General features: G+C 44.7%; 1 protein-coding gene across 2 annotated transcripts in view; it reads left to right on the forward strand.

Moving 5' to 3' along the window:
- The window catches only part of LMTK2 (lemur tyrosine kinase 2), a 108,308-nt gene that overhangs the window by 58,763 nt on the left and 36,035 nt on the right, over nt 1-13,510 (forward strand). For both annotated transcript variants that reach the window (XM_015134347.3, XM_077996160.1), the window contains exon 7: nt 12,350-12,483. In XM_015134347.3, coding sequence (XP_014989833.3) covers nt 12,350-12,483 — 134 coding nt within the window. The remainder of the gene's footprint in view (nt 1-12,349; nt 12,484-13,510) is intronic.

The following is a 13,510-nucleotide window of genomic DNA, read 5'->3' on the forward strand; positions in this document are numbered from 1 at the left end:
GATCAAGTGTGTAGCAGAGCCAGAGCCAGAGCTTGGATCTAGATGTGCCCCTCCTAAGAGCTTGAACTGGGCTTGAAACATCTTGAAACGCTTCAACCCCCTGAGAGCGCCGAATCTCTTTACCTCAAGTACTCCTGATCCGTCAGCATCTGAAAATAGCAAATGTATGTGACATTTATATGTTTAAAGAATTAGATTTATTTTCTTAAAAACTTTATTTTTTAGTATGATAATATTATTTATTGAGACAGTTGGAAAGATTGTTCTTTGTGCAGTTTTATGAATAATTTCAATAGTAATTTCTATGTGAAATTTCCTCTGAACATCTTTTCCCGCATGCAGAAGATTTTGTCTTTTTTAAAAGCCCATTTTTAGCATGTAATTGTTATCTTCCAAAAACAGTGGTGAGCTGTTAATTGGATGAGTCAGGTTTTAATGGATTTCTTTGCATCATCTCAGTTTTCAGAACATTAAAACTTCCGTGGCTGTGCATAGAAAAATAGGAGTACCCCAAAACAAATTCCCAGTTAAGTCAAATAACATTTTCATCTGTTTAAATAAAGAACAGTAAGCATCGTGATTTTTTTGTTTTAATTCCTAAGTGTGATTCGAATATTTCTCTCATTGGCAGAGGTGGTTGATTAATAAACTTGGTAACATTAGCTTTCGTTGGATTATGTAATAGTGACCCTCAAATATCTGTGGCTCATAGCAACTAAGTAGTTCTTGCTCGTCTTAGGTGTTGGCTTTGAGTCAGCTGTGGCTCTCTTCTGGGCTGCGTTCGTCTTCACTCCAGGATCAGTGTGTTTTCGTGCCTGTAGATGCTGGAAAAGAAAAAAGAAAAAGTGTATTCTGATGTCATTCCTTAAAGTATTGTTTCTGGGTCCTCTGGGTCAAGTTTGTGAGGTTGTTTAAGTCTCTCGTATCTTCTGATTTGGGGGAAGGAGTGTGGAGGGGGTTTGAGTCAGTTTTCTGTCGGTTACTGAGAGAGGCTCTGGTTATAGATTTTCCTTATAATTCTGGTCGTTTTTACATTTTGGTGCCGTTATGTAGGCATGAACATTTAAGGTTGGTATAATTTCCGTAATTTGAACCTTCTGTCATTATGAAGGGGCTCTCTTTAAGGTTAAAAGCGTTAATAAAGATAAATTCTGCTTTTATTGATACTGATATAGTTAGACCAACTTTCTTTTGGTTAGAATTTGCCTGTCAAATTATATTTTTGTCAATCCTTTTCTTCTCTGGTTTACACCTCTTGTAAATAGTTTGTTGTTAAAAATTTTTTAAATCTTGCAATCTTGGTCACTTAAAATGGAATATGTAGTTCATTTACATTTCTTGTAATTAGTGCGATATTTGTAATTTTATCTACCTATTTGGTATTCTTTTTTGTACTGTTTTACAATTTTTCTTCTTTGCTTTTTTTCTATTCTTCTTTGGAATTCTCAATTGTTTTTGTTTGTTTCAATTTTCCCCATCTGCAAGTTTGGACTTTAGATATTTTCCTTAATTTTTTGTGTGGTCACACTAGAAATTACAACATGCACATTTTTTAACCTAACAAAGTCTAAAATTAATATGTTAATCCTGCCCCAAAGGAGCTGGAACCTCCTAGAGCTCTCTCTCCATGTAAGGAAAACTGGAATTACACCTACTTTTCTGGGCCACCCCATATTCTCTGCCATTGTGGAGGGTGCTTATTCATTGGACACTTAACTGGAGTAAGGCAGCTGCACCCTGGAGATGCTGAGACTCAGTGTGCTTGTCCTCCAGGTCCCCCAGTGAGAGGTGACACATGATCAATTATTTAGTAGAGGTGTGAGAGCTAAGAGGAAGGAGTTCGCACTGGGATTTCTCAGGGGTTTATTGCATATTATTATATAATTGGTTTTGATAATCTCAACATGATCAGAGTTATAAAATGTATGATCCTAGGTTATTGTGATATAAAAATAGCTTCCTTTTAGTCTAGCTCTGTGTGACCCATGGTAGGTGATTTTGGCACTGACACAGAATCAACAAAAAAAAGTTAGGACACAGAGACGCGCCCTTAGGTGACGAGGCAAGTCTGCTTGTCAGAGGCCCACTATTCTGAGATGTTTCATGTTGCCTTTTTTGGTCCCTAAGCTCCTTACATTAATTATAAATAACAGTTGAGGCATATTCTTTGTGAGTGACCATCACAGAAATAGAGCTGGAGTCAGCGTCTATTTGACAATCGCCCGTTTCCCGGCTGCTGGAAGTGGCTTGGAAAACTATCTCATATGTTTTAGCATTTTCCAGTTCTTCTTTGCCCGTCTGCATCTGTCCCTGAAAGTTCCAGTAGACAATGTTAGTTTTTTCATACAATGGTCAAAGACCTTGGCCACTCCGCTTCATGTTTTTTTCTGAATGGGTTCAGAAGATGGGCTTTGTTTTAATGCTATTTTAATTTATTTTTTATAGCAGCTGTCCTTTTTGGGAGTAGTTATTTAACCTGTTTTATAAAGAAACACAAAAACATAGCGAAATAACTCCTTTATGTTACCACAAATGACCCAGTATTGACAAAATTCTAGAGTATTATTTGTATCTTTATCTTTGTACAGACATCATTTTTATGAAAATATAAGAAATACATCTGTTCTTTAACTCAGCATCCTTGTAATTTTTTCCCCAGCCATTTTAGAGCTCGGACTTAAATACATGTTATTCAAATACTTAGACTAAGTAGTCAAAGCATAGTAACTTACCTAGATTTGATTGGCTCTTATACTTTGGGGTGAATATTATACATACAGCCTTCTAGAATGAACAGATGTGACTTCATGAAACACATTTTATGTGACCCTCGTAAGTCACTCGGGGATGTTCACTTATGAACATCCCGAGGAGCTCTGGACCCCACCAAAAACTTCCACTGGCAGTGCAGAGCTAATAGCTGTGTTTAATTTAAGCATCCCACCAATTGTACATTGATCAATACAATTTTTTAAACAATCATTGTTCCTCAAATAATTAAAAATACAATTACTATATGATCCAGCCAGTTCCACTTCTGGGGATATATACAAAAGAAGTGAAAGCAGACCCTTAGGCAGATATTCGAACACGTTATTCACAATAATGGATTATTATCGAAACCACTATTCACAGTAGCTGGGAGGTGGAAGCGGCCAAGTGTCCATCGATGGGTGAATGGATAAACCAAATCTGCTCTGTGCAATAGAGGATTATTAAAAGGAAGGAAATTCCAACACAGGCTACAGCATGAATGAACCTTGAGGCCATTATGCGAAGTGAAACAAGCCAGTCACAAAAAGACAAGTTCTGTGTAATTCTACTTACAGGAGGTACCTAGAGTAGTGAGATTCTTAGAGACAGAAAGTGGAAAAGTGGGTGCCAGGGGCAGGCTGGGGCTGGGAAATGGGGAGTTGTTTAATGGGTGCAAAGCTTCAGTTTTGTGAGTTGAACAAGTTCCGGAGGGGGCTGGCGGTAATGGTTGTGCAGCAAGGAGAATGTTCTTAACTCTGGAACCGTAAACTTAGACATGGTTACAATGCCAAGTGGTATTTTATGCATTTTTTTTTTACCCCAGTAGAAAAAAGATGGATAATTACCTCCCACAATTTAAGGCACCATGTCAGGTGTTACCTGTGTTAAGAGGAGGGTAGGATGCCCTTTGGAAATCTTTGGTTATCACTTGGCGTGGCCAGTCTTATGTCAGGGTCAAGGTCATAAACACAGGGTGCCACCAACTTGTCCAGCGGTGAGAGGTCACATTGTTTCCTTGGTCAATTTCATACATATCACTTCTGGGCCCTCGTAAACTTGAAGAGGAACAGATTTTCCAGCATCAAGGACTAGGGGCCTGATAGGGTTCTTGGCACTGAAGTCCAGTTTCTCTGGGCTCCCACTGTGTGGCAAGAGCGGTCAGGTAGCACCAGCCCAGGGAGCCAGAGAGGATATCCACCTGAAGGGACCAAGGGTTGTCCCATGGGACACACCAAAGTCTCACTTTGACACTGAGCCTGGATGACCCAAAACCTGCCCAGGAACAGGCCTTTCTGATCAGAGGGGCATAACCCAAGGCAGGACCTGCCCCCTGGCCACAGTCCAAAGGACACAGAGGGCAGCGGACCGGGCTCTGTAAAAAGCCGCTGTGGCCATGATGAAGGACCGGCTATCTCTGCCTGTCTTAGCAGGTCAAGAGCGATTGAATGAACAGTGGCCTTTTCAGTCGTCATCCTGCAGTCATCGTGCCCAGTGATAACATCTCCCAAGTAGAAAGGAGAACATATTTTTGCACTTACTTAATTCCTTGTGAGATGGAATTAACCAGCCTGTTTTTAAAAGGCACTTAATCATGGAATTTTTATGAAAGTAAATGAAAACTCTTCTGAGTGCTTTTGGTAGCTGGCCTGCAGCCACAGATTTGCATTGCTGACGGCGGCAGTGTTTATGAGAGGAGCCAAGAGATGACTGGAGGGTGTTTTATAGAACTTGTTGCCATGGCAGGTACACACCGCTCTCACGTGACTATCAAGGCAATGAGACTTTTGATTAAGGATCACTCACTCAACAAAAATGGATTGAGCAAATTCGAAGTGCCAGAAGCTGCCTGGTGCTTTAAGGAACACAGAAGTGAATAAGCCCCTGACTTGCCTGCTCTGATGTTCGTTCTGCCACTCACTGGTTTATCACCTTGGAAAATTCCTTAACCTCTTCTGTAAAATGGCGATAATACTGTCTCCCCTTAGAACTGCCCTGACCATTAAGTAAGATGATGGATGAGATTACCGAGCACAAGAATGCTCAGTAAGTCGTGGCCATTTTTAGTTATTAAAATTGATTGATTCTAATTATTAAATAAATAGAAGTACGGGAGTCCTAACCAGCATCACTGGGGAAGGCTTTGCAAAGGAAGTGTGGAGACGGACGCTGTGCCCTGGTGGCGAGGCCGGCTGGGTCTGTTGGGAAGGCTCAAGAGGAAGGGGTAAGGACAGGGAACAAAGCACGCTGGAGACCAGGCTGCCGGCGGGGGAGAAAGAGGAGGATGTAGACTAACCTTGGCCACATCCTAATCTTTCTTATTGGTCAGCAATTTCTTCAGCTCCATCACCTGGCTCCGGAGCAGATGATACTGTGTTCTTGAATGTTGTATACTGAGCTCTTTTACTAAATTCAGCCAATAAAACACGGAATCAGTTTCTGAAGGCAGTTCGCAGTGGAGAAGGGGAGGGCGTCCACTGGCTGTTCTTTGACAGCAGCGTGTTTCTCTGTGGGACTTGCACTCTTCCATCTCTCAGGAAGAGCGGTGACTTGGGGGCAGAATCAGAGGAGCTTAGACTCGTGGGCTCTTAGAGCTGGAAGGAACCTTGGCCACTGCCCACAGCGGGGAGTACGAAGGGGAAGGTCTGAGCTTTCTGGGTCAGGCCTGGTGCTGGGCATTTAATGTGTGTTCCGATCGAGTGAGTTGTCTTGACAATGCCGTGAGACGCGTAGGAGTAGCTTCAGTCTACAGATGAGGAAACCGAGGCTGAGAGAGGGAAGGGACTGACCGAAAAATCAGACCCAGGCCGCTGTGTCAGGGTTGGTGCTGGACTAGCCTGAGGGTGCAGTTACTAGTGCCAAAGTGAGTGTGCTTATGGGTGGCTTGATTTTATTCTAATTTTATTGTATTGTTTTAAAATTAGAGATGGGGTCTCACTATATTGCCCAGGCTGGTCTCAAGCGGTCTTCCCACCTCAGCCTCCCAAAGTGCTGGAATGACCCGGCCCTGTGTGCTTTTATACCAGGTGGTTTCATGCCACCACCAGCGGGAGGCCTCCAGTTTAGAATCAGCCTTTGGTGCAGAAATGCCTAATTAATGGGCAGCTCTTCTTTATGAATGTAGTTATTAATAAGCCCATGCACCAGGGCACCTCAGGTCAGCAATTTCTCCTCAGGCACCGGGCACACCAAGATGGATGACGTGTCATTGCCCCTAAGGAGCTCATGTAGAGAAGAGGGGACATGGAGTCACGGTGGAACAGGCGTGAGGAGGACCAGGGGCACAGGTGGACGGGGTCCCTGACCAGAGCCAGCAGAGGGGAGGCCTGTGCTGGATGACCACATGGGTTGAGGTGTGGGGGTGACTGGGTGGGGTCTCTGTTCCCAGTCCCTGGGTCTGCCCTGTTCCAGTGCCTGGCCCTGTGCTGGGGCCCTGCCAATGGCCTTGGCCCTCCCCATACCTGGCTGCAGCCCGGGCACTATGGCCTTGGCCCTTGCTGACAGTCTGCTCCAGCTGCCTCCAGCCAGGCCCTTCCTGTCTTCCCTGGTACCTGCTCCCCCTCCCCTGCATTTCGTCCATCGGCACTGCTTCCCCATGTGTGTGGCCAGCCTGCTCCTAGGTCCTGTCTTCTCCCCGTCACTGCAGTGACAGGTCATCGCTGCTTATAACCAAGGTGTGCACCTGTAGCTGAAGCACCAGTGACATGGGGTGGCCGCTGTGATCTCAGCAGAGGTTCTCTGGCGCCCTCCTATGGTGCTGGGGCAGGCTGATGGGGGCCTCACTGTTGTCTGTGTAAAAGTCTAAAAAGAAAAACACTTTTAATAGAAAAAAAACTTACAGAAATAAAAATATTTTTGTACAACTGTACAATGTGTTTTTGTTGTAAGCTAAGTGTTATTACAAAAAGACTCAAAAGTTTTAAAAAATTAAAAAGTAAAAAAGTTACAGTAAGCCAAGGTTTATTATTGAGAAAGAACAATTTTCTATATAAATTTAGTGTGGCCTAAGTGTCTCTTGAGCCCAGGAGGTCAAGGCTGCATACAGAAATACTTGCCATCATGTTACAGTGGCTTACACTATTCGGTGCAGTAACATGCTCTATAGGTTAGAAGCCTAGGCTGTAGCAAGAAACCACCCTATGTAGCCTTGGGGTACAGTAGGCTGACCATCTAGGTTCGTGTGACGTTTGCGCTCTGTGACGTTTGCACGATGGTGAAATTGCCTAACAACACATTTCTCAGAAGGCATCCCCAGTGTTAAGTGATACATGACTGTATTTTAACTGAGTTTTAGAATAATCTAGACTCTCTGTTCTCAAAGTAACATTTACTATACAAAGATAAACTTTCAAAGAGAATCAGATTTTACTTGCTTAAAGAATATTATTTTTGGCCGGGCGTGGTGGCTCACGCCTGTAATCCCAGCACTTTGGGAGGCCGAGGTGGGCGGATCACGAGATCAGGAGATCGAGACCATCCTGGCTAACATGGTGAAACCCTGTCTCTACCGAAAACACAAAAAATTAGCCAGGCGTGGTGGTGGGCGCCTGTAGTCCCAGCTACTCGGGAGGCTGAGGCAGGAGAATGGTGTGAACCTGGGAGGCGGAGCTTGCAGTGAGCTGAGATCGCGCCACTGCACTCCAGCCTGGGAGACAGAGCGAGACTCCGTCTCGGGGGAAAAAAAAAAAAAGAATATTATTTTCCCAAATTAAGTGTCTTTGGCTAGCTTTAATGTACAGAGTAATGAAGTAATAAATTTAAAAGCCCAGTAAAAATGTGAAATTTCAGATTTACTCCTAAATTCATTCTTCTTAGATTATTACATGGAAATGATAGGATGGGGCTGCCTTGGGAAAACAGTTGTCCCGACTTTAACCTGTAGGGCATCATTTAGAATGTCTGCACAAGTGTTTTTTCTTTTTTCTCCCATTCATTAAGCAAATATTAAACACATGCTGTGTGCCCAACACTGTTCTAGGTTCTAGAGACACAATAGGGAATAGATGGAGTCCTAGCCATGTCTAGCTTGCTTTCTAGTGGTAGAGACAGACAAAGAAAACAGCAGGGAGGAACCCAGGCTATCACGGTTGGATTTATGTTTTCAGGGACTGGCTTTGGCTGCTCAGGCGAATGGGTGCAGGGAGGCCGCAGTGGGACTGGCGCAGGCATGTCCTCAAGGTGGGGGCGTGCAGGGACCAGCACCACAGAAGCGGAGGCATGAGAGGTAGTTTGAAAACAGACCCAGAACTTGGTGACGGGTTGGATGTGGCCCCCTAGAGGCAGAACTCACCAATGACATCTTCACTTTTTGTCTGACCCACTGAGAAAACGGCGATGCCGCTTACTGAGATTGGCGGAGGTTTGTGCCGGAGGACTCTTAGACAGCAGTGAGGGAAGTCGAGTCAGGAGATGAGGGGCTGGGCCGGAGAGGTGTACGGGAGGCATGGACTTTCAAGCCATGGGGTGGCTGAAACCCCTGGGCAGGGAGCGTCCCCAGGGCTGAGGACCAGGACGGAGCTCTGGGGTCCTTACGGATCAGCGAGAGGAGGGAGAGCCAGTCGGGAGGCCTAAGAAGGAGCGGCCAGTGGGAAAGGAAGAAACGCAGGAGGTTGCGGTGCCCGAAGGCTGGTGACGAAGGACGTGTTTAAGCAAATGGACCCGTCTCCATTAACGCTGGTGAGATGAGACCCAGCCAGCTCTGCTTGGGGAGGAGTGGGCAGGTCACCCCTTGACAGGCCTGGCCAGAGCAGCTGCCACTGAATGGTGGATGAAAGTGCTTCTGATGGGGGCGAGGGGTTCCTCAGCAAGGAGCCAGGACCGACCAGGCTTCTGAGGAGTTTAACCACAGAGAGGAGAGAGAACTGGAGGGCTGGGGAGGGGAGGGCTGGGTTTACCTGGGAGGTGTTTGGGCGCCAGAGCAGAGAGAAGAGATGGACTCTCGAGAAGATTGAGCTTAGAAAGGCACAAGGACGAAGAATCCATGGCAACCAGAGAGGAGATGATGTATAAGGTTATGGATGCCAGTGGGTGGGGGGGACCAGTGGGGCTGAGAAAAAATAGACGCAGGCAAGAGAGCTGCTGGGAGGGAAGAGAGGCCCCGGGCTGCGCGGAGGCGTGGTGGCGTCAGCTGCCCCAGTATGCAGGTCTTCTGTTTCATTAGCAGAAGCGGGGGTGTTGCGCTGTCTGTATCATTCTTTCATCCTTTCAATAAAATTATTGAAAATTATGTTTTTTCCCCAGAATCGTCCTGTTAAACATACAAATGATTTTAATTTTTCCGTTCTAAAGCTATTTACTTGTTAACTTTTTGCACTGTTTTGAAATTAATTCATTGCTCCCAGTGTCCTGCAGAAAAGCTATATAAAGCCCGCCCTGGCCATTCATGTCAGCATTGAGGAGGGGACTTGCAAGGAACCCATTTACAGGTGTTTGAATGACTCATTCCCCGAAGGCATTGCAGGTCACTTGCTCTGTTGCTGGAGTGCTTGGTGTAGCGCTCTGCTGCCATCTAGTGTCATAAGTTTTCTTTTGGGAGTTTTTTGGGGGGTTTTGGGAAGCTGAGAAATTTATGAAACATGGATAAAGGAATGTTTATTTTAATTCAGAATACTTTGCTGTTCTTGGTGAGCTTTTTTTCTTTAAACAATGGACCATAATAATCACCATTATTATCATCATTATATCACTAAGCACCATTAAAATACAAATGAATCAGATATCTAAATATAGGTTTGTCCGTTTTGGATAGAATGAATCAAATTTTAGTACTTGCTTAACATAAACATCTTGACTCTAATTTAAGATTTTATGTTGATTTTTCCTTTTAAACTGCGGTACCAGGGGAGCTCTACTGACCTTTCTGGAACATAGAACTGACCCTGGATCTTACAAAATCCATCACAAGTCTCATCCGTGAGAACTATGACCAGGGGCCTCCAGTAATCTTTGATGTTATTCCCTATTCCTGGGTTAAAGATATTTTTGCCTGGAAGGTACTGATTTTATCTATTCTTAAGGAAAACCCCCTTCTGTTGATTATATTCTGTCCTTGAGTGAAATTTGGGAAGTGAACTATTATGGAGAGAAGACATTTTAAGAACAGCAAGTGGTGGTGAATATACCTTAGGTATCCTTGAGAAGCAGCCACGCCCAGTCTGTGCTTCCTCTGCCTTCATGGCCGGAGCCGCAGTTCACTGCCTGCCAGCAGCTGCTGTTGGTTTTGAAGGCTGGCCAGATTCGGCCCAGCATAACCATGTTTTCGTGTGATAGCAATTTTTTCCTTAGATGGGTGTTGGTGGCGGAGGGGTTAGGCAGAATTATTTCATTGCCATTTCATTGGTAATGTAGGTAGACTTGGGCTTTGTTCATGTTTACTTTCTGTACGGGGTACCTTATGAAACTCCCATCCGCCTGTAGTCCTGGAGTTTTCTGCTGGAATTTTTCTGGGTGAATTTAATTGTCTTCTGAATCATTTGTTATCCTTCCAACTCCCAAGCTCCACAGAGCCTAACCGGGATGGAGGGTCATATTCATATGTTTTTACAAGGAAAAAAAAAAATGTCTGTTTCTCCTCTGGAGTGGCTTCTGATTTCGTTGGAAACAAAGGAGAGGGCACCACGTTTGGAAGGAATGTGTGAAGGACAGTGATACCAGGTGCACGGCACCGAGGGAAGGCCACTGCTCCCCTAGCAGAGCAGTCACGTGATGCTTGGGAGACCCCTGCAGATTGATGGGATTGACCTTCAGTTGTTTTATATTCATTCTTACAAAATACATTGATGTTGTCTGCATACTGATTTAATTCACTTGCTAAATAGAACTTTCTTGACTAGCTGGTAAACTGAAAAGTAGAATTAGCACAGCCCTACCATTTATTAGCTCTGTGGCCTTGGGCAAATTTCTTACCCTCCCTAAGCCTGAGTTCCATATCTGGTAAACATCTCAAATTGTATTTGCAGTAACAAGTGCAAAAACTCCTAACACAACGCTTGGCTCAGGGCTCAAAGCACAAATGGTGGCGACTATTAATATCAACATTATCACTCGTGTAAAGATCTTGGAAACTGGGAATGGAAACAAATTTAGATTCTTGGAGTGGACCTAGAAGTTACCTCAGAATGTACTCAATATTAAATACGGGCAAATGTTTGTAAAGGAATACTGTGTTTTAAGGTTTTATTCTGGGAGGTATTTGATAAATCGACTATCTTCAGTAACAGTTACAAGACATGTACTCTTTAGTTGGTCAAGGAAAATGTCCTTCCTCAGGAGTCTTTTCTTTTTTCTTTTTTTTTTCCTGCTCTCTGCCTCCAGGAGTCTTTTCTTGACTTAGATTTAAAGAACACTGAAAGCCATTGGCTTGCTTTCTAAATTTTATTAACTGACTCGAAGAAGCTTTAATTTGGAATGAAATTGTATCAATAAATATTTAATCACGTGGTAAGGAGAATATGGAAGATTTTATTCCCTCAAAAGGGTATTCCCCATAACAGCTATACTGTAAACTCCCCAAAACATAATGTCCTAAATGAAAATCATGAAATAAAGGCCGGGCGCAGTGGCTCAAGCCTGTAATCCCAGCACTTTGGGAGGCTGAGATGGGTGGATCACGAGGTCAGGAGATCGAGACCATCCTGGCTAACACAGTGAAACCCCGTCTCTACTAAAAAATACAAAAAACTAGCCGCGCGAAGTGGCGGGCGCCTGTAGTCCCAGCTACTCGGGAGGCTGAGGCAGGAGAATGGTGTGAACCTGGGAGGCGGAGCTTGCAGTGAGCTGAGATCTGGCCACTGCACTCCAGCCTGGGCGACAGAGCGAGACTCCGTCTCCAAAAAAAAAAAAAAAAAAGAAAATCATGAAATAAACACAGCATAACAGAGGGAAGTCTTGGAGGAGGCCTGGGGAGCCCCGCAGTGTCATGGCCGTGTGCTGGGTGTCTGACTGTAAGTTTGTTTATTTTCCTGCTCAGGTTGCTCCCCTTTGAAGAGCAGGCTTGTTAACGTGGTGAGTTTTTCCTGGAGTGGCTAGAATGTTCTTTCTCTTCACCGTCTCAGGACAGCACAGGGTCCTGGGAAAGGTGGGGGAGACCTGAAGCAATTGTTGCTGTACTACCTGGACGTCTCCTTTCCTGCCCATTTTTCTTTCCTTCTCTCCCACTCCATTGCTCCTCCAAGCTTTGGCAGTAGCCACAGCGCCTTCTTGATGAAGCACTCACTGCCCAGGGGCTGCCTGGAATCCATAGAACAAGCAGTGTGAGTGGCACCATTTCTTAACATTCTCTGTGTCATCTCTTAGGTAACTTGGGAATTTCTCTACTTCTGCACAGCATTTCGTTTAAATGTGCATCATTGCACAACTATCTTTTTAAAAACTGTTTTGTTTTCCATGTGTTTATATGACAAAAATGTTAACCAGTTAGAATGTTCCTAAAAGCATAATAGTGGTCCATACTTCTGCAGTGTTGGGTTGGAACTTCTTTAAATACGAACAAAACAAGTTTCTAATAATCTTAACAGTTAGTATTCACTGAGGCACGTATTTAAGTGCTCACTTTGTTCCTGTGGTTCGTTTTGAAACTCAAGCGGGCTGACTTTTGCAGGGCGACCTGAAGGCGTATCTGCGCACCGAGCAGGAGCACATGCGGGGGGACTCACAGACCATGCTGCTGCAGAGGATGGCGTGTGAGATTGCCGCGGGGCTGGCCGCCATGCACAAGCTGCACTTCCTGCACAGGTGGGTCCCTACGCCAGAGGTGCACGCCCCACACAGCGCCGGCGGGACAGTCCAGAGAGGCTGCCGGGTTTGTGAAACTTAAGGAGGACAGGTGGCAGGATGAACCCAGCTCATGCAGGTAGAAGCGATCTTGTTCTTGCCCATGTCTGGATGAGGGTTGAGTTGGGCTTCATTGAAACCAGTACCAGGGAATAAGATGTCTTAATACATTTATTATTTCCAGAATTTCAAAGAATGTGAACGGTTGTACCTGCCTCAGAGTTGGGAGTAAACAGTCCCGATCCACCACGTGACACCTTGCGTGTTTCATCCTTGCCACACCAGCTTTAGGCTTCTGGTGCTACCCGCCCAGTTTCTCAGTGCGTCCCAGTTCACATTCCTGAGAGAGGAAGAGAGAATCTCTGGGCCAGCAGCCTCTGTGTGCACAAGGTCATAGCACTGAAGGGTGGGCTGTAGGTGCCCATTCGGAAGCAGAAGTGTCACGGGGTCCGATCTTAAGAGGCCCCCCTGGGTGGGGGGTCGGGCTGCTTGTGGGCAGCACAGCGATCTGTGTAGCACATTTCTGTGGCAACCTTCCAGGCCCCACTTGAATGACCATAGTTCTTTGGAGCACGTTGTATTTTGTTCAGATCATCGAGGGTGATTTTCGTAATTAAAATACCAAAGGACTTGGAGTCCTATCTCAAATGATGAGTCTGTTCTGTGAACCCAAAAGGAGATTTCTGCTTACTCTTCTCTAGGCTTTTCAGCTGTGCTTTATGTTTAAAAACAACACAATACATTTAAAATTATTTCTTAGGTCTCCAGGAAAACCAGGCAGTATTTCTTTAATTGACTTTAAGTAAATCATTTAACTCTTAGTAATCCATTGGCCTAAAAAGGAACCACCTGTGTGTCTTGACTTGAAGGGAGTGTATGAAGTATTCTATTTTTTTTAAATTTATGTATTATGTTTTTGAGACGGAGTCTCTCTCTCTCTCTTTTTTTTTTTTTTTGAGACAGAGTCTTGCTCTGTCACCCAGGCTGG

This window comes from Macaca mulatta, chromosome 3, assembly GCF_049350105.2.
Source record: "Macaca mulatta isolate MMU2019108-1 chromosome 3, T2T-MMU8v2.0, whole genome shotgun sequence".
NCBI classification, from domain to species: domain Eukaryota; kingdom Metazoa; phylum Chordata; class Mammalia; order Primates; family Cercopithecidae; genus Macaca; species Macaca mulatta.